The sequence below is a fragment of the Quercus lobata genome, chromosome 11 (assembly GCF_001633185.2).
Source record: "Quercus lobata isolate SW786 chromosome 11, ValleyOak3.0 Primary Assembly, whole genome shotgun sequence".
Lineage (NCBI taxonomy): Eukaryota > Viridiplantae > Streptophyta > Magnoliopsida > Fagales > Fagaceae > Quercus > Quercus lobata.
The window spans coordinates 41,095,623-41,115,174 of NC_044914.1; the positions used below are offsets into that span (position 1 = coordinate 41,095,623).

A 19,552-nucleotide genomic window follows, 5' to 3' on the forward strand; every position below is an offset into this window, starting at 1 on the left:
GCATAATTGTGCATTTATGCACAATTGAGGGAGGGGGATTCCAATATAAGATTTTTTCATAAGATGACGAATTCTAATGGAAGAAATAATGGTATTGAGAGCCTATTGGTTAATGGCAGTTTGTCCTTTGATCAGGGTATGATTGAGAATTGTATAATTAAAATTTTCATGAATTTATACTCTGAACAGTAGGTGGTTTGACCTTTTCCAGATGTGCTGGAATTTCCAATGATATCAAGAGATAATGCGGTTTGGTTAGAGAGACCTTTTAAGAAGGTAGAGATTTATGAAGTTATTCAGAATTTCAATGGTGATTTCAATGGTGATAATTCTCCTAGGCCAGATGTGTTTCCAATGGCATTTTTTCAAGCTTGCTGGGAGATTCTCAAACCTGATCTTTTGGCTATCTTTCATCTTTTTTTTTTTTTTGACAAAAGGTCAGTTTGAGAAAAGTTTGAATGCAACCTTCATTACTCTCATTCCAAAAAAATTTGCCGCTATTGACGTCAAGGATTTTCGCTTAATTAGTCTTGTTGGAGGGGTTTACAAAATTGTTGCTAAAGTCTTGGCTACTCAATTATGCATGGTCATGACATATATAATCTCATCTTCAAAGAATGCTTTTGTGAAGAATAGGCAGATTCTTGACCCTGTCCTTATTGCTAATGAATGCCTGGACAGTAGATTAAAGACTGGTTTGCTAGGGTTACTCTGCAAACTAGATGTTGAGAAGGCTTTTGATAATGTAAATTGGGGTTTTCTTATGAAGTTGCTAGAACGTAGTGGGTTCCCTAATAAGTGGAGCGGTGGTTGTTCGTTTCTCAATTTTGATTAATGGTTCTCCATGTGGGTTTTTCGAGAGGTCTAGAGGGTTGAGACAAGGCAATCCTTTGTTTCTTTTGTTGTTTGTCTTAGTCATGGAAGCCCTTGGAAGAATGTTAGACAAAGCTGTCCATGAAGGTCGCTTGTCAGGCTTTCGTGTGGGTAATTTAGAGGGAAGATCTTAAGTAGTGTCTCATCTCCTCTTTGTTAAAGTATTTTATATCAAACTTCCCATTAAATCCCAAACACCACCTCATCTTATATTACTGACTGTAATTAGATATAAAGGCTGAGTTTGGAGGGATTAAGTTTGAATGATATGTAGCAGGAAATCATAATAGTTGGTACATGTATGTTGCGTCGACTACCATCGTGGTGGTTCTGATAGTTTACTACTGTAGTAATTATGGAAATATTTATTTCCATCCATGCAGAGGTTCTGTTTGAGCAAACTTTCATGCATAAATTAGCGTTGGATTCTTCAATTTTGTTTAATTTTGGAGATAGCTGGTGTTTTTTTTTTTTTTTTTGGTTGGTGTTTCACTGTAGATAATATATTGAGAACCTGAGAAGAGTCCTAGGAGAAAGAGGCACATGTTATCTCTCAATCTCTCCCCACCCTGTTCTTTTTCTAAATGTACATATGTAGGTTTTTTTTTTTGATGAAATGTTGTTTTATTTCTGAATGCATGTCACTGATATATGGAACCTAACTATATCTATAATCTATATGATTGCCAAATTGGATTATAAAATGATGAAGCTATACAAGATTTTGTTTCTTGTGAGTATATGTTGGCTTGTTTGACTTGTAGCATCTCCTTTTTTGAGTTCTTTCATAATTTCCAGAACCTTTCATCTTGCAGATTTCGAGATCTATTGGTGATTTGTATTTTAAAAAGTCTGAGTTCAACAGGGAACCTTTATATGCTAAATTTCGCCTTCCAGAACCTTTCAAAAAGCCAATACTGAGTGCTGAACCAACAATGTCGGTGCACCAATTGGAACCCCATGATCAATTTATTATATTTGCATCTGATGGGCTTTGGGAGCTTCTTAGCAATGAAGCAGTTAATATGTTTCAAAGTCATCCACGCAGTGTAAGATATATACCTCTTCACATTAAGGGCTTGTTTGGTACATGAGTTCAAATTAAAAACTGAAAACTGTGGACCACAAAAGAAAATTTGTGTTTGGTAAAAGTGTTTTCTTTTGAGTGTTTGAGTCACAACCCTCAATTTAAGTTATTTAAACATTAGATTTAGAAAACTTTTCATAGTTTTCAGTTTTAGAGCCCGTTTGGTTCCACTTTTTGAGCCCAAAAAGGGCGTTTTCAAAAACGCGCAGCCCAGTTTTGCGTTTGGTAAGCTCAAAACGCAACTTTTTTTATAAAAGTTGCGTTTTGAACTTTTATAAAAATGTGAGGGCAAAACGCGGAAGCAAAATGGTGAGGACGGGCTCCATAAATCAAAACGCGCTGTGCGCGTTTTGTCATATTACTGTTGCAATGGGCAAAAAGACCATTTTACCCAGCAGAAAGTCGCCCCTCATCTCTCATCTCTGCTCTCCCTTCGCATTTGACGCTGAAATCTGTTCTCTCTGCCTTGCTCTGCCTTCGTAAGTCTCTCTACTCTCTCTGTCTTTTTTCTTTGTCTTCCTTTTCTTCTTCCACTTCGTCTTCCTCTTCTTCTTCTTTCTTTCTTTCTTTCTGGTTCTTCCTCTCAGTAAGTCTTTTTCTGTAGTTTTGGATTGTGGTTTGTTTTATGGGTAATGATTTTTCTGTGTGTTATTTGGGTTGATTTGTCTTGGGTATGGGTTGTTTTGATTTGGACCGAACTTGGGTTGATTCTCATGGGTCTGATTTGGGTTTTTTTGGTTTTGATTTCTCTGTTCTTTGGTTGATTTCTCATGGATCTGGGTTTGATTTCTCTGTTCTTTGGTTGATTTCTTACTTTTGGTGTGTGGGTTTTGATTTCTCAGGTACCAAAAACACTGATCTGCTACCAAAAACCAGGTACCAACACTGATCTGATTTTTTTTTTTTTTTTTAAACGAGTGTGGGAAAAAAATTTCGGATCTTGCTATGAATGGGTATTGTTCCTTTACTTGTTTTGTTATTTGTTTTTGCTGATTGGAATATATAATGAAGTGTTAGTTTGATGAATATATAATGGGTATTGTTTTCTTATCTTGCTGATTGGAATATATACATGTTCTCTGGTGCATGAAATGTGTTTCTCTAACTTTTGTTTGGTTGGACAAGAAGAATTTAGGGGCATTTACAGTTTAGTTAGCTTGTCAGATATCTTAGCTTTGAGACAAGCTTTAGTGGGAGTTTAAATCAACTTATAAGTATTTTTTATGATGCAGGCAAATATCTTTGTAGTTTTAAGTTAACATCCATGAAATAGAATACTTTATGGGACTATATTTGACCCCTTGAATGGACATCAACTAGTCAGCCTTTTACTTGCACACTTTACAACTGGTTCTATCTACATGGTCTTTCGTTCACTTCTTGATTCTTGAACCTAATACAAGATCTCCAATTTTTAAACTCTCCATCTCTGTCAGATATAACTTTCATTAACTTGAGAAGATTTTGTCTAACTTTTCTCCTATGAATTTGTAGAATAACAATTTCTTTAACAGAAATTCATTCCTGAATCTTTTACTACTTATCTATAACCTCAGGTTATAGAAGGTAGTTGCAAATATTCCTATCTTGTTATTAAGAATTCCATCCTCTCATTTACATGGTCACCATCTCGTTAATGTAGTAGCATTCTCTGCAATCAACTATGCCAAATATCTCGATCCTATATCAAATATAACTATGAACTACTGCACTTTTCTCAATTGTTTGATGGAATATACATGGATCTATTTAAATGTGCATTGCACCAAAAACTGAGTCTGCATTCTCTCATTTATGGCCAACCAAAGCATAAAAGAGTATTTGGTATAGATTTTGAGCAAGAAATTCTGTGTAAGCTCCTATTTATATTATTGGTTATATTATTTCCTACAAGAGTAATATTGGATGTTCCTTGTTGTTTACCCTTTTAGTCTTTCTGTAATTCCCAGGACAATGTGGCAGATTGTGTTTGTTGGTGGAGTTTACAACACAGGATGCTACTTTTACAAACTTATTCTCTCAAAAATTCACTAATCTGATCGTCAAGCTGAACCACTACTTTTTGTAATCTTTGTGTGGAACAGATTCAACTTGCTAATTCCATTTGGGGGGATAAGAATTAGTAGTTGTCTTTTTTTTTATAATATCCTGTAGTACAATTTAAACTTAGGTTATTGGTATGTATTTTATCGTCTTTTTTACATTTTTGTGTTGTACAATTTAAACTTAGATTATTGATATGTATTTTATATGTTTTTACATTTTTATGTAGTACAATTTAAACTTAGATTATTGATGTATATTTTATCATCTTTTTACATTTTTATTTTGTGCTTCATGTTGATGGAAATTATTTAGATTTAATTAATATTATTATTATTATTATTATTGTTTAGTAAGTATATGAAATAGATGATTTAATAAGTATGAAATAAACTCACATCCACCAAAAAAAAAAAAAGTTTGAAATAAATTCCCTTATATATACATTGTCCTTTTTGGTCATTTACCCCTCAAAAAGCCACTTTTAACAGTTTTTACCAAACACTCAGCTTTTTCATTATGCACTTTTTAATAGCTTTTACCAAACACTCAGCTTTTTGAAACTCCACTTTTTCATTATGCACTTTACAAAACTCCACTTTTTCATTATGCACTTTTTCAAAAAGCTGAACCAAACTCACCCTTAGAGTTACAGTATTGAGTGGCATGATTGTAATTATATAGAAAACTATGGGACCCACCAAACCTGACATGACATAAAAACCGGTACTATTTCTCTCCCTTTCACACCTCCTCTCTCACCCCTCTATTCTCTCACCCCAACTCCATTATTATCTTTGTCTTTCTTTTCACCTTCTTCACAACTCCACAAACATACTATAACTGGGAAGGAAAAAAAAAAAAGGGCTGAGCTTACCCAACAAAAACCCAATCACGAAAACAATTTCTAGTACCAATGATACAATTATTATACTCCAAACTATGAGATCCACTAATACCAGCAATTGCCATTATTCATGGATGCCAACCAAAAAAAAAAAAAAAAAAAACCATTTGATTTTAAATTGGAAGTTTGGACTGGAGGGGAAAAAAGAGCATCAGTCATTTTATGTCGGGTTGTTTTCTGGGTTTTTTAAGTTGGAGAAGAGAAGGGAACCACTGAAAGAGATGAAGAGAAAGACCAGACGGCAACAGTAATATGTAGGAGTTTCTCTCTCATTAAATAAAATATTAGTAATTTTACTGTACATGTCATATGAGTTATCACTTAAAAAAAAAAAACACATATATATACCAAACAAACAATTATATTTTTTCACATTTGAAAATACGTTATTATAAATATGGTACCAAACACATTTTTTGTATTATGAGTATTTTAAACACGTGTTTTTACAATATTTTTTAAACTACAATTTTCACATCACTTTAAACAACAATACTTGAAAACTGCTACCAAACAGACCCTAAATATTAGTACTTTACTGATAAAGAGATTTTTTACCTGTACAATTCTAACTATTATTAGTTCAAATAGTACAGTAGAGCAATATCCGTTTCAGCCTTGATTTGAGTTGATCTCCTGTACTATATCTAGGAATTTTAATTTGAATTGTTGATGAATGGGTATGCTAGTTCTTTAAGATTGGTGAATGCATTTTGATTTGTAGCAATATTCCTAGAAGAGTCATTGCTTGAATGTTATGCTGAGCTTCTTCCCTTTTTTTCCTGATGAATATCATCAACTTCTTCTTCATAGTAGTTCGTAGTGGTACATAGACCAAATAATTTGACCGCGAGAGTACATCTGTCAAGGAATTAAATTCAGTTGTCATTTCAACACTGTTATATTATGCTAAAGAGGGGAAGGGACACGTGCATTTTATTGTGATCAAGTTGAATTTGAATCAGTGGCCTTAATTTACTCAGGAAAGACAAAAAACTAGCTGTTTTAGTAAATGAATCCAGAAGTGAAGAATGCCAAGTTAGAAATTTGATGAGACACTCTAGAATCTAAAGGCTTTTAATTAAGTAGGACTAAAACATAGTACATGGAATATAAGTTTGGTAAAAGTTGAAACAGAAATGAAGGGTAATAGGACTTGATGGTCAAGAGATAGTAAAGAGCAAAAGCTTTCAATATCTTGGATCGATAATTCATAAAGATGGAGAGATTGAAGAGGATGTGAAATGAATCATAGGTTAAGAGCAAGGTGGATGAAGTGCATTAGAATTATTGTGTGATCATGTAATAATTAAATATTTTTTATTTATCTACCCTTAAAAAAAAAATAGGAACACCCTCAAAAAAAATTAGGAACACTCTTAAAATTTTTTTATGCCAATAAAATTAAAAAGAGATGCTATATCCACAACATTTTTACAATATTTTCATAACAAATTACAGGTGATTAGTTGTGTAGTTGCACGATTTTTCTGGCCCAAATTCTATTGATCAGGCCTTGGCCCAAAGCGCAACCCACAATAAATATTTGTAGAGGATGGGTCAAAGAACTTAGCCTCAGTGAGCCTATTCGGTCTGATACATGGACAGTATTGTTGCAGAAGATAAAAACACAAGAATGGATCTTTTTTGTATAATTCTTATTCCTTCAGTTCCTCATACAGTATTTTTCTGTCCCCTTCTTTGAGGGACTCCACTACATTATATAGTTCTCCTCCTCTCATCTCAACCTTACACTTGTTGATCATCTAAGCATCTACTTGAGCACCTGTCCCATCAGCCGCCCTCATCACTCCCTTTGTGAGTTGCAGAGGCCAAGGTGATACTGTTCAGGGGTCTTTTCCTCATTAATGCGGCCAAGAGGGTGGTTGGGGCACAATTAATGTGGTGGTAGCTTTTGTGAGATATTTTGGATTTTATTCATTTTATATGTTGGGAGGGTGAACTGAGTTGGCTGGGAAGAGTTCCTCATCTGGGTTTCGTGAGGTCCGAGGAGGAGTTACTCCTCAGACAGGTTCCTTTGGCGTTATTGGGATTGAGTAATGCTTCATATGTGGTTTCTCTTTGGACAGGACGCTCCTCGGTCGGGCCTGAATTTGGAATAGCCCATTATTTTTGGGCCGGGCCCCACAATAGCCCCTCAAAACTCCGGTTTTTATCTCCTTCCGAGGAGAAAAGCGGGGTTTTGATGTTAGTGAGAGGATGGAAATAAGGAGAGCATGGGGCACGCGTGCAGACCGTTACTTTTGACGCGCTACAATTTACGAGGCATGGCCATTAACTTCTGGAGGCGTTATGTTCCCTTCATCCAATGGTGTGGCGTGGATCGAACGGCCATCGTTTTTTCTCGTATTTTTAGGCAGGAGTGATCTTTTCTCTCTCCTCCCGGCTATATAAGACGTCAGAGGGGTTCAGTCCCTTCTTTTTATCTGCATTTCGTAAACCTCAAAGGACTCCAGAGAACTCCATCGAATCCCAGAGATATACGAACACTTGCGTCCGTTACACCACCGTAGCCGTTTTTGTGAAGCGTTTCGTCCAAGAGAGATTTCCAGGCGTTCCATTGTGCGTTTTGTGAAGGTACCGGTACATTTCGTTCATCTCGCCGTTTCAATTCCCTCTTCGGACTCTACTTTTCTTCTCAGTCTTTACTTTCGTTTCCCCAGTTCAGTTCAGATGGGTAGATTTCAGAAATTAGTAAAAACTCCAGCCGCTATGGAGGCCTTTAGGGCTAAATACCACATTCCCCCGGGGGTTGGGCTGCAGTACTGTCCTTTTGAAGGAGTATTGACAGATAGAGGTGAGGGAGAAGTCGTTATCCCCATGATTGCTTTCATAGAGGGAGGGATGACACTTCCCATGCGTAGGATTACAAGGGATTACCTGTTCAACCATAAGTTGATGTCGTATCAGTGTGCCCCGAATATGTTCAAGATACTAGGCTGTGTAGATGTCTTAGACGAGCAGATGAATCTAGGCCTTACTTGGCACGATGTGGCTTATCTGTATGAATGTCACCGCCTCGGTGATGATGGGTATTATCTCAAATCCCGGAACGAGGACGTTAGGTTGATCTCTTGTCTCCCAATATCCAATAAGACCGTGAAGAATGACTTCCTTATTGCTTCTGGGGAGTGGTTCGACGGTATTCATTGTCCAACTCGGGCAGGAAACCCAGGTGCGGCGTTTTTAGGATCGGTCCTTTTTGGGGAAGGATTTAGTATTGGGGGGTTATTTTTCTTGCTTTCTTTGTAATTGGAAAATTTTGTGAACTAACCTTATTTTTCTTGGTTGTTTGCAGATAAAGTTCACGTCGCTCCTCGGCTAAACTTTGTGAACGTGCCAGCATTGAACTACCTTCTTAGGTCGGAGATTTACATTTCCGAGGACGGACAGTTGCGTGCGGCCCATCTGGTTCTAGGCTACCAACCTCTGAGCAACTCTTTCCAGGCTATCGGTCACACTATAAGGGCTGGCAGTCCGAGGTTGGTTAGAATTGACGTGTCCAAGGACGGGTTCCTAGCTGATCACGATCTGCCACCAGTCGTGTTGCCCGGTGTTAGAGATCCCTACTTAGCAGAGCAGCTACCTCCGCCAAATGAGCCTGGTGTTGCCGTTCAGGTTGAAGAGGAAGCTGAATCATCTCGTCTTTCTCTTGAGGAAGAGATAGACGAGTTTTATTTTGAGGAGGAAGTTCAGCAGGCCCCTTTGGTGGAACTTTCCGATCCTGAAGGAGAGCGGGACCGACATTCTGCAGTTGGCGTTCCTTCCATCGTTATCTGCTCGGATGATACTTTGGACGAAGAAACAGAACTCATGGCAGGAAAGGGAAAATGTCTAAAGGAGCTGATGGCCTCCCGAGGGAAAGGTCAGTCATCGAAGGGTCAGTCATCGAAGGGACCAACTCCACCACAGGTCAAGACCCTTCCTCTTGTGGTCCCTCAGGGCACTTCGGATCCTGGCCTTAAGGTTAATCCGGACCTGAAGAAGAAGAGGTCGGTTGACACCACTGAGGAGGGTGAGGTGGTTGCCCAGCCGACCAAACAGCAAAAAACCACTCGTGCTCCAAGGAGCAGAAGGGGTAACTCCTCGGAGAGACGGGACGAGGAAAACATTGCTGAGGTGCGCGCTACTCCGCGTACATGGAGCCCCAAGTTGGAGCTGGATGGGGTTGCCATCCCCTACAATGCTTCGGTTCGAGAGTACAACCGAGGCCGGGCAGGGTACGTGGCTGACGCCTTAGAGCAACCCCTACTCCTTCCTCGGGACATGGAGGCTTATAGGCGGTTTTCTCAGCCCGAGATCTTCCCATCCCTTAAAAGGGATCTCGCGATGGTAAGTAATCCTTTTACTGTTTCATTAATTTATTTGACCTTTTTAGATTAAAGCACTCTTGTTTCGTTTGTAGATTACTCAGCAGGTATTTGTGGCTGAGGAATTTTGCCGCGGTAACAGTAGTCGGGCTGAGGTCGAGAACCAGGCTCGGGCGGAGATGGAGAAAACCTTAGGGTCCCTCAAGCACGATCACGCTGAACTCATGGACAAGTTCAAGGAGTCGGAGAACCTGCGCAAATTTGCAGAGGCTGGTTTGAAGAGTGTCGAGACCCAGGCAGAGGACCAGCGCAAAGAGCTGTTCACGACCCAGATTAACCTCGCCACCGAGAAGCAGGCAGTGCAGGACCTCAAGACTGCTCTGCAAAAAGTCGAGGGTGAGCTGCGGCGGGTCAAAGAGGAGGCCTAGCTGATCCGAGAGGCTACAGAGGCTGAGAAGAGTGCCGCTCGCCAGCTCAGGGCCGAAGAGACGGAGGCCAGGCTATCCGAGGAGATCCCCGAGGTATGCCGGGACTATTGCAGCATCACATGGGCTCGTGCCCTTGATGCTGCAGGAGTTCCTGCCGATTCGGCGCTGAGACAGCCCGAGAGCATCTTCTATCCTGAGGAGATCCAAGAACATCCTGATGGTGTCCAAGCGGCCTTTGAGCAGGATCTGACGGTGCCTGATGCCGCCCCTGTGCCTGATATGGCGAAGGATCCTGTCACGGACTCTCCCATCGAGGTTCCTCCCCCTCAGCTCGAGCCAAAAGAAGATCCTCCTGCTAAGGCTTAGCTTTTTAGGCTTCTGATCTTTGTACTCCTTCCTTCTTTCCCTTTTTTTTTTTTTTAAATGAAAGTCATCCTAATTTTTCATTCTATTGTAAGGACCTCTCTTTCTAATGTACTCGGAATACTAATATAAAATGTTCGTTTTGCTTACTACAGATGTATGTCAGTAACGCTCTTTTTTTCTTCTTTTTTTTTTTAAACATTTGCAACGATGTGGATACAGGTAAATGGTCAAAACAAAAGGGGTTTTCGGGCTGCGCATTTGAGGGTTGCGATGATGCCCGATTGCGCGCATGTCTTAAAATGATTTCCTTTAAGTAATAATCCCCCAATCTATCATAAGTGATAATTTCCCCTAAGACTGTGGTCCGAGGAGCCATGCAGGACTTAGGTTCTGTTTAAAACTATGGATAGTTGCCGTAAGTATTAATTTCCCCTAAGTCTGTGGTCCGAAGAGCCATGCAGGACTAGGTTCTGTTTAAAACTTATAAAAATTGTCATGAGTAATAATTTCCCCCAAGTCAGTGGTCCGAGGAGCCATGCAGGACTTGGGTTCTATTTAAAACTATGAATAGTGGCCTTAAGTATTAATTTCCCCTAAGTCTGTGGTCCGTGGAGCCATGCAGGACTAGGTTCTGTTTAAAACTTATAAAAATCGTCATGAGTAATAATTTCCCCCAAGTCTGTGGTCCGAGGAGCCATGTAGGACTTGGGTTCTGTTTAAAACTATGAATAGTGGCCTTAAGTATTAATTTACCCTAAGTCTCTGGTCCGTGGAGCCATGCAGGACTAGGTTCTGTTTAAAACTTATAAAAATCGTCATGAGTAATAATTTCCCCCAAGTCTGTGGTCCGAAGAGCCATGCAGGACTTGGGTTCTGTTTAAAACTACGAATAGTGGCCTTAAGTATTAATTTCCCCTAAGTCTGTGGTCCGTGGAGCCATGCAGGACTAGGTTCTGTTTAAAACTTATAAAAATTGTCATGAGTAATAATTTCCCCCAAGTCTGTGGTTCGAGGAGCCATGCAGGACTTGGGTTCTGTTTAAAACTATGAATAGTGGCCTTAAGTATTAATTTCCCCTAAGTCTGTGGTCCGTGGAGCCATGCAGGACTAGGTTCTGTTTAAAACTTATAAAAATTGTCATGAGTAATAATTTCCCCCAAGTCTGTGGTCCGAGGAGCCATGCAGGACTTGGGTTCTGTTTAAAACTATGAATAGTGGCCTTAAGTATTAATTTCCCCTAAGTCTGTGGTCCGTGGAGCCATGCAGGACTATGTTCTGTTTAAAACTTATAAAAATTGTCATGAGTAATAATTTCCCCCAAGTCTGTGGTCCGAGGAGCCATGCAGGACTTGGGTTCTATTTAAAACTATGAACAGTTGTCAGTAGACCAGCAAGCAGCGGATAGTCATGAAAGGAAACGTATGCTAAGCCATTCTCATTAATAACAATATCTTTTGAGGTTATTTACATTCTATGGTCTAGGTACAGCTTTTTCATCCAAATCTTCTAGGTAGTAGGCGCCTATTCCGGCCACGGATGTGACACGGTATGGTCCCTCTCAATTGGGCCCCAACTTGCCCCAAGAGGGGTTTCTTGCGCTGCTAAGAATCTTTCTCATCACGAAATCACCTGGACCCAGGGGCCGCAGTTTGACGTTAGCGTCATACCCTGTCTCAGCTTCTGGTGATAATAGGCCATATAAATCATCGCTTTTTCCCTTCTTTCTTCGGCTAGGTCCAAACTCCGTTCCAATAACTCATCGTTATCGCTTGGGGTAAACGATCTAGACCTTAGTGTGGGAAAGTTGTTCTCGATTGGGAGCACGGCCTCAGCCCCATAAGTCATCGAGAAAGGGGTCTCACCGGTCGATCGTCGCGGCATCGTCCGATAAGTCCATAAGACGTGGGGGAGCTCTTCTACCCATCTCCCTTTTGCCTCGTCCAGTCTCTTCTTCAGTCCGTTCACTATGACCTTGTTCACGGCTTTGACCTGCCCATTTCCTTGAGGGTAGGTGGGGGTGGAATATCGGTTAATGATTCCAAACTCGCAGCAGTACTCCCTAAAGTTCTTATTGTCGAACTGCAGACCATTGTCGGAAATGAGTGTGCACGGAGTCCCGAAGCGGGTGATGATGTTCTTCCAGATGAATTTTTGGGCGTCCACGTCCCTAATGTTGGCCAAGGGTTCAGCTTCCACCCATTTAGTGAAGTAATCAGTTCCGACCATTATGTATCGCTTGTTCCCCGCGGCTTTGGGGAATGGTCCAACTATATCAAGGCCCCATTGGGCGAACGGCCATGGACTAGAGAGGGGGTTGAGAACCCCTCCGGGTTGGTGAATATTCGGGGCGAATCTTTGACACTGGTTGCATTTCTTAGCGTATTCTTGGGCCTCTCTTTGCATGTTCGGCCACCAATACCCTTGGGTAAGTGCCCTGTGCGCCAACGACCTTCCTCCGGTATGGCTTCCACAAATCCCCTCATGTAACTCTTCAAGTAGAGATTCGGATTTGTCTGGATGCACGCAGAGTAGGTATGGTCCAGAGTAAGAGCGCCGATATAGTTTGTGGTCCTCTGATAGCCAGAACTGAGGAGCATTTCTACGTATCTTCTCGGCTTCCAATTTTTCCTCCGGCAGGATGTCGTTTTGAAGGAAGTTCTTTATGGGGTCCATCCAGCTATGACTCTTTCTGATCTGATGGACTCTGGCCGGGCTTCTGCTGATGGGACTTGCCTGGGCTAGATCTTCAAGCAGGATCATCCGCGGCAGATCATGTGCCGAGGACGTGGCGAGAGTGGCCAGCGAGTCTGCATGGGTGTTTGCACTCCTGGAAATGTGCGTCAGATTGAAGGATTCAAAATTCGTCTGCAGCCGCTTAATTTGTCCCAGATACTCTTGCATCCTAGTATCTCGAGTTTCCAGCTCACCCATCACTTGTCCGACTACCAGTTTGGAGTCCGAGAATGCTTCTATTATTCTTCCGCCCAATCTTTGAACCATCGTCATCCCTTGGAGTAAGGCTTCGTATTCGGCTTCATTGTTTGTGGCCGAGAATCCGAGCCTCAGTGACTTTTCAATGGCAGCACCGTCCGGGGATATTAAAACTATCCCAACTCCTGACCCTCTCTGGTTGGCTGCGCCATCCACGTAGACCTTCCAATGCATGGTCCTCCTTGTTGAAATCGCACCAACCGATTTTCCATCCATGTCTTTCTCCTCAGTTATTGTTTCTACAGAGGGCTCAGCAAACTCCGCCATCAAGTCTGCAAGGACCTGTCCTTTGATGGAGGATCTGGGCATATATTTAATATCAAAGGCCCCCAAAAGCGCACTCCACATGGCGATCCTTCCGGTGTAGTCAGCGCTTCGAAGCACTGCTCGAAGGGGAAGCTGAGTTAGAACGATGACCGTATGCGCCTGAAAGTAGTGAGGAAGCTTCCGGGTTGCATGCACTATCGCTAGAATTGCCTTTTCTAAAGGTAGGTACCGCACCTCGGCCTCATGTAATGATTTGCTCACATAGTAAACCGGTCGCTGCACCCCATTATCATCCCGTATCAGTACCAAGCTTACAGCATGGGGAGCTACAGCGACATATGCAAACAACACCTCATCTGCCTCAGGGCTGGACATGATGGGTGGTCGGGACAGGTAGTCCTTAAGCTGCTAGAAAGCCTGAGCGCACTCCTCCGACTATTCGAACCTTTTCCATTTGTTTATCAGGAGGTAAAAAGGCCGACATCGATCCGCCGATCGTGATATGAACCGGTTTAATGCCGCAATCATGCCAGTGAGCTTCTGCACTTCCTTCGGATTCCGAGGAGCCTGTAGGCTGTTAATGGCTTTGATTTGGTCGGGACTTACTTCTATTCCCCTGTGGGTGACCATGTACCCTAGGAATTTCCCAGACTCGACCCCGAATGAACATTTGGAAGTGTTCAGCCGCAGCCGGTGTTCCCTTAAGATAGCGAAGATTATTCCGAGGTCTTTCACGTGTTGGGACACCCTTTTACTCTTCACAACCATATCGTCTATATAAACCTCAATGATTTTGCCCAGTTGCGGCTCGAACATCCGAGTCATCATCCTTTGGTACGTTGAACCTGCGTTCTTTAGCCCAAACGGCATCACCTTATAATGATAGTTTTCGATGGGCGTCATGAAAGCCGTTTTCTCTTGGTCATCTAGCGCAAAGGGTATCTGATGATAGCCCTGGAAGGCATCCAGGAAGCTCATTCGAGGGTGTCCTGCGGTTACGTCCACCAGTCGGTCGATTCGGGGTAGGGGGAATGGGTCCTTCGGGCACGCCTTGTTCAGGTCCGTGAAGTCCACGCAGACCCTCCACTTCCCTGTCTTCTTTCTTACCACCACCGTGTTTGCCAACCATTCGGGATAAAAGACCTCTTTAATAGCCCCTGCCCTTTTTAATTTCGCCACTTCGTCTCTTACGGCACTGGCATGTTCCTTCGAAGGGCGTCGGGGTGGCTGTTTCTTCGGAGCGGAAGAGGGGTTGATGTTCAAGTGGTGACAAATAAGGCTAGGATCAACTCCCGGGGCATCGTAGGCGTCCCATGCGAACACGTCGACATTTTCTCTGAGAAATCTGACCAGCTCCTCCTTTTCTTGAGGAGGTAATTCAGAGCCGACTTGAAAGAACTTTTCCGGGTCGTCGTTGACAGCGATCTTATCTAAACTTTCACACCCTAACTCCTCGACCAGCCCATCACCTTACTTTGCCGAGGTGGTTGATTGCTATAAGTTCTCTAGGGCCGAAGACTCGATTGGGGGCCGATGTAAAATGGTGGCCACCATACACTTTTTGGCGATGGCCTGATCTCCTCGGATCTCTTCTACTCGTCCTCTGGATGGGTATTTCACTTTTTGATGAAGTGTGGAGGTTACGGCCTCCAAGGCGTGGATCCATGGCCTGGCGACTATCGCGGTGTAGGGTGAGTAAGCGTCGACGACGATAAAATTCACCTCCACCACCTCCGACCCCGTCTGTATGGGTAGTCGGATTTGCCCTTTTGGCGTAACAATTTTTCCCTCGAAGCTGAGAAGGGGGGAGTCATAAGCTGCCAAATCTTCTGGCTTCAAGTTCAGCCCCTTGTATAAGTCAGGGTACATTATCTCTACTGCACTTCCCGAATCCACCAACACCCTTTTCACGTCAAAGCCCCCAATCCTCAGCGTGACCACCAAGGCATCGTCGTGAGGTTGAATAGTTGCTCTCTTATCCTCATCCGAGAATCCCAGTATCAAAGAGCTTCCTTTTTTTGACCTTTTGGGTTCCCTTTGTATGCCCTCGGAGGGGAGCCGATCGACAGCCAATACCCTGGGGATGGGCGGCCTCGTTCTTCCTGGTGCAGCGAGGATGACATGTATCGTCCTGGTGGGGGGTCTTAAGGACACGTCCTTTCGAGGCTCTTGTGTTGCTTGGCCGGGGTGGCCACTCGATGGGTGCAGCAGGTGACGTAACTTTCCTTCTCGGACCAACTGATCTAGATGATTCCATAGATTCCTGCAGTCCTCAGTAGTATGCCCATGGTCCTGATGATAGTGGCAGTACAGGTTCTGGTTACGTTTGGAAGAGTCTCCAGCCATCTTTCCCGGCCACCTGAAATAGGGTTCATCCCTTACTTTCTCCAGTACCTGTTGTACTGGCTCTCTGAATACGGCATTCACTGTTTGTGGGTTGTTCTGCCCAGCTTGTCGCGAGAAATCTCTCCTCGGCTGACCATGGTTGTGCCGTTCCGACCTGAAATCATTTGCTTTGGGGGGGATAACCTTCTCCTTTCCCCTCCCTTGCAGCTGATCTTCCTCCACCCTTTTGTATTTGTCGATCTTATCCCTCAACTGATCAACGTTGGCAACCGGTTTACCAGTGAGGGACTTCCTTAAGCCATGGTCGGTGGGGAGCCCGCTTTTGAATGTGCTGATAGCGACAGCATCATGGTTGTCATCCAGGTCGTTATACACTTCCCAGTATCTATCCGAGTATGCTTTCAGAGTCTCTCCCTCGTGCATGGATAAGGACAATAGCGAACCGAGGGGCCTGGGGACTCTGGTATTGGTGATAAAGCGGGAGCAGAAATCCCAAGTGAGCTGCTTGTATGAGCTTACGGAATTTGTCTTCAGGCCGTTGAACCACCTCATCGCCATTGATCCCAAGCTGGATGGGAAGATTTTACACATAAGGGCTTCATTTTGCGAGTAGATCACCATCTTTTGGTTAAACTGACTCACATGCTCTACCGGGTCTGTTCGACCGTTATAGATGGCGAATGCCGGTTGGTTGAACCGTCGAGGCAGCTTAGCCCCTTCAATTCTATACGTGAAGGGGGACCTTGAAACCTGGTCCAACACCTTCTTCATGGCCTCGTTCCCCGAACCCTTGCTGGATGTGCTCTCATACTTCCGCACAGGGCGTGGTTCCTTTTCGCAGGAAAAGGTTTCACTTGGGGGGGTCCTTGATCTCCGTCAGTAACTCGCATCCTCCGCATTAGAGGACTCGTCTGAGTCTGAAGGAGATCGTTTTCGCTGTACCCGTCGTAGCTTCCTCTTCAGATCGTCTATCTCTCGCTGCATGGCCTGGTGACTATTTCACCTCTGGGACACATGACTACCTATCTGAGTGTGACTCTGGCTTGTCCGGATAGTATGCACGCTTCCCTCACGATTTCCCCTGTGGCCTGGGTTGCCGGGGTTATTTTGCCTCTGAGACTCGGCGGGTTGTGTCTGTTGGGAATTAGTCTGGTGAGGATTCTCCTGGTGCAGACCTAGTTCTGCCATACTCGACTGTTGTGCTAGCTGATGCCCTAGTTCTTCCCACAGACGGCGCCAATTGTAGTTGCACGATTTTCCTGGCCTAAATTCTATTGATCAGGCCTTGGCCCAAAGCGCAACCTACAATAAATATTTGTAGAGGATGGGTCAAAGAACTTAGCCTCAGTGAGCCTATTCGGTCTGATACATGAACAGTATTGTTGCAGAAGATAAAAACACAAGAATGGATCTTTTTTGTATAATTCTTATTCCTTCAGTTCCTCATACAGTATTTTTCTGTCCCCTTCTTTGAGGGACTCCACTACATTATATAGTTCTCCTCCTCTCATCTCAACCTTACACTTGTTGATCATCTAAGCATCTACTTGAGCACCTGTCCCATCAGCCGCCCTCATCACTCCCTTTGTGAGTTGCAGAGGCCAAGGTGGTACTGTTCAGGGGTCTTTTCCTCATTAATGCGGCCAAGAGGGTGGTTGGGGCACAATTAATGTGGTGGTAGCTTTTGTGAGATATTTTGGATTTTATTCATTTTATATGTTGGGAGGGTGAACTGAGTTGGCTGGGAAGAATTCCTCATCTGGGCTTCGTGAGGTCCGAGGAGGAGTTACTCCTCGGACAGGTTCCTTTGGCGTTATTGGGATTGAGTAATGCTTCATATGTGGTTTCTCTTTGGACAGGACGCTCCTCGGTCGGGCCTGAATTTGGAATAGCCCATTATTTTTGGGCCGGGCCCCACAAGTTGTTATTAGTTCAAATTTGAACCTAACACTAAAATTACTTTTTTATGACAACAATGATAACCAATAACAACCTACTACTTAGGATTTGTTGTAAAAATGTTGTGAAAATGCCATGGACATATCATTTCTCAAAATTAAATTTTGGTGGATTATTTGTTACATTTCAGCCGGTACCAGTTTTTAGAAGAAAAAAAGAAAAATCCCTAAACGGACAAACTCGCTAGCACAGCATGTCATTACCTGCATCGAATGCCTAAAAAACAAATCCAGCCATCACAAAGGTCGCCTATACTTCTTCTTCTTCTTCCTTTTCTTCTTCTTCTTATTGTACTATTTTTGGTTGTTGTTTTTTATTATTTAATTACATATTTATGTTTTAATATTATAAAACATTAATTTTTATGTAATAACTAAATGATCTGAGTGTCAAAAAAGAAAAACTAAATGATTTGTTTTATTTGAGGTTTACTTATTTGGATCAATAATTTTATGTTGCATAAGAAAATATAAATATAAATATATATTATTTTTAATTTTTTTTAGATACCCCGAAATACCCTGAAATGGTACGTCAAAATAGATCAGTACCGAAATATTCCGTTCCACTAAACAAATCGAAACAGTGTCCAAAACAGTATTCATAACATTGCTTTCAAACAAAAAGAAAAAGCTAAAAAAAAAAAATGAACTAAATTCTAAAAAAGAAAAAATTGTAATAGAGAATCTAAAGAAAAAAAAATTGTAACAGAGCAAGCCCACTCAGGAACACCCTGAAAAATATTCCTGGAGTCGCCACTGGAATGCTTATAAGGTTAAAGAAAATTTTATAAGATTGCTATATGACCAATTATGCTCTATGGTACTGAATGATGGGCTTTTAAGAAGCAACATATTCATAAAATGAGCATAGTTGAAATAATAATGTTAAGATGAGTAAGTAGAAATAGACATGTGGCCAACCCTAAGTAATATGTTGAAGATCCATTGCTAGCCCAAAAAAACTTGGGATTAAGGCTTGCTGCTGTTGTTGTTGAGTTAGAAGTATCAACTCTGCAATAAATGAGTAGCATTTGTTTAGGTGCTTGGTAGATATGGAGATGCTTTTCAATAGGTTTTCTCTATCGTTTGAAATAAAAATCCATACACAAGTTCCTACAGATGCCTTGCAAAAAGCAGTGGAAATGTATAATATTCTTGGGGCATTCAATTGTATTCTAAACGTCTACAAGTTCCTAGGTTTTCTTACTCCAGCCAAGTAAATATTGCCTATATCTGCTCCTGTTCTCCTTCAGAGGGTTCCATATATATATATATATGCACGGTGCACTCAATATAATAGATTGTCGAATATACCTCAGATTCCACGAAGCTCTAACTGAAAATTTCAGTTGTCATGTTCTGAAATATTTCTCCTGACTGCTAAATGCGGTACTATCCATCATGCAGGGGAGACATTTAATTTCAAACCTTATTATTTTACTTCTCATCTTATTTTAACACATGCTCTTTCCCCCTAACGTTTTGCAGGGAAGTGCTAGAAGGCTGGTAAAAGCTGCTTTGAAAGTAGCAACAAAAAAGAGAGAAATGAGATATTCACACTTGAAAAATGTAGACTGTGGGGTCCGGCGCCATTTCCACGATGACATCACAGTGATTGTTGTGTTTCTTGACTCAAATCTTGTGAGCAGGGCTAGCTCAGTCTGCAGCCCTAGTTTGTCCGTTAGGGGTTGGGGGAGGAATAAACCTGCCTGATAACACACTAGCTCCTTGTACCATGCCAATGGAAGCTGGAAGTACCTGATTAGACTTCATCTCATGTTTGCCTGTTGTATTATTCTCTTGCGAATACCAGGCAGCTTCCAGAAGAGATCAGGGGAGCAATCCTTCAATTCGTTAGTATACACTGTAACTTTTAACTTGAAACTAATACTTGCATCTAGCTCCTGTGCCAAAAGTTAAAAGCACTCTATAGAAAGAGAACTTTCTAGGTG

General features: G+C 42.2%; 1 protein-coding gene across 1 annotated transcript; it reads left to right on the forward strand.

The window, feature by feature from the left end:
- The first annotated feature begins 63 nt into the window (after window positions 1-63).
- On the forward strand, window positions 64-19,313 carry LOC115966870. The gene is made up of 6 exons (XM_031086014.1): window positions 64-136; window positions 212-322; window positions 438-812; window positions 916-984; window positions 1,672-1,922; window positions 19,089-19,313. Exons 1-6 carry the CDS (start codon window positions 64-66, stop codon window positions 19,311-19,313), a joined length of 1,104 nt encoding a protein of 367 aa, XP_030941874.1.
- Window positions 19,314-19,552: the final 239 nt, after the last annotated feature.

Bases quoted from the DNA above. Each gene is read 5' to 3' on its own strand.
- LOC115966870 (XM_031086014.1), top strand. From the start codon at position 64: ATGACGAATTCTAATGGAAGAAATAATGGTATTGAGAGCCTATTGGTT. The intron at 813-915 runs GTTCGTTTCTCA...TGTTTGTCTTAG, and splicing joins TAATAAGTGGAGCGGTGGTT to TCATGGAAGCCCTTGGAAGA. The intron at 1,923-19,088 runs GTAAGATATATA...AACGTTTTGCAG, and splicing joins TTCAAAGTCATCCACGCAGT to GGAAGTGCTAGAAGGCTGGT.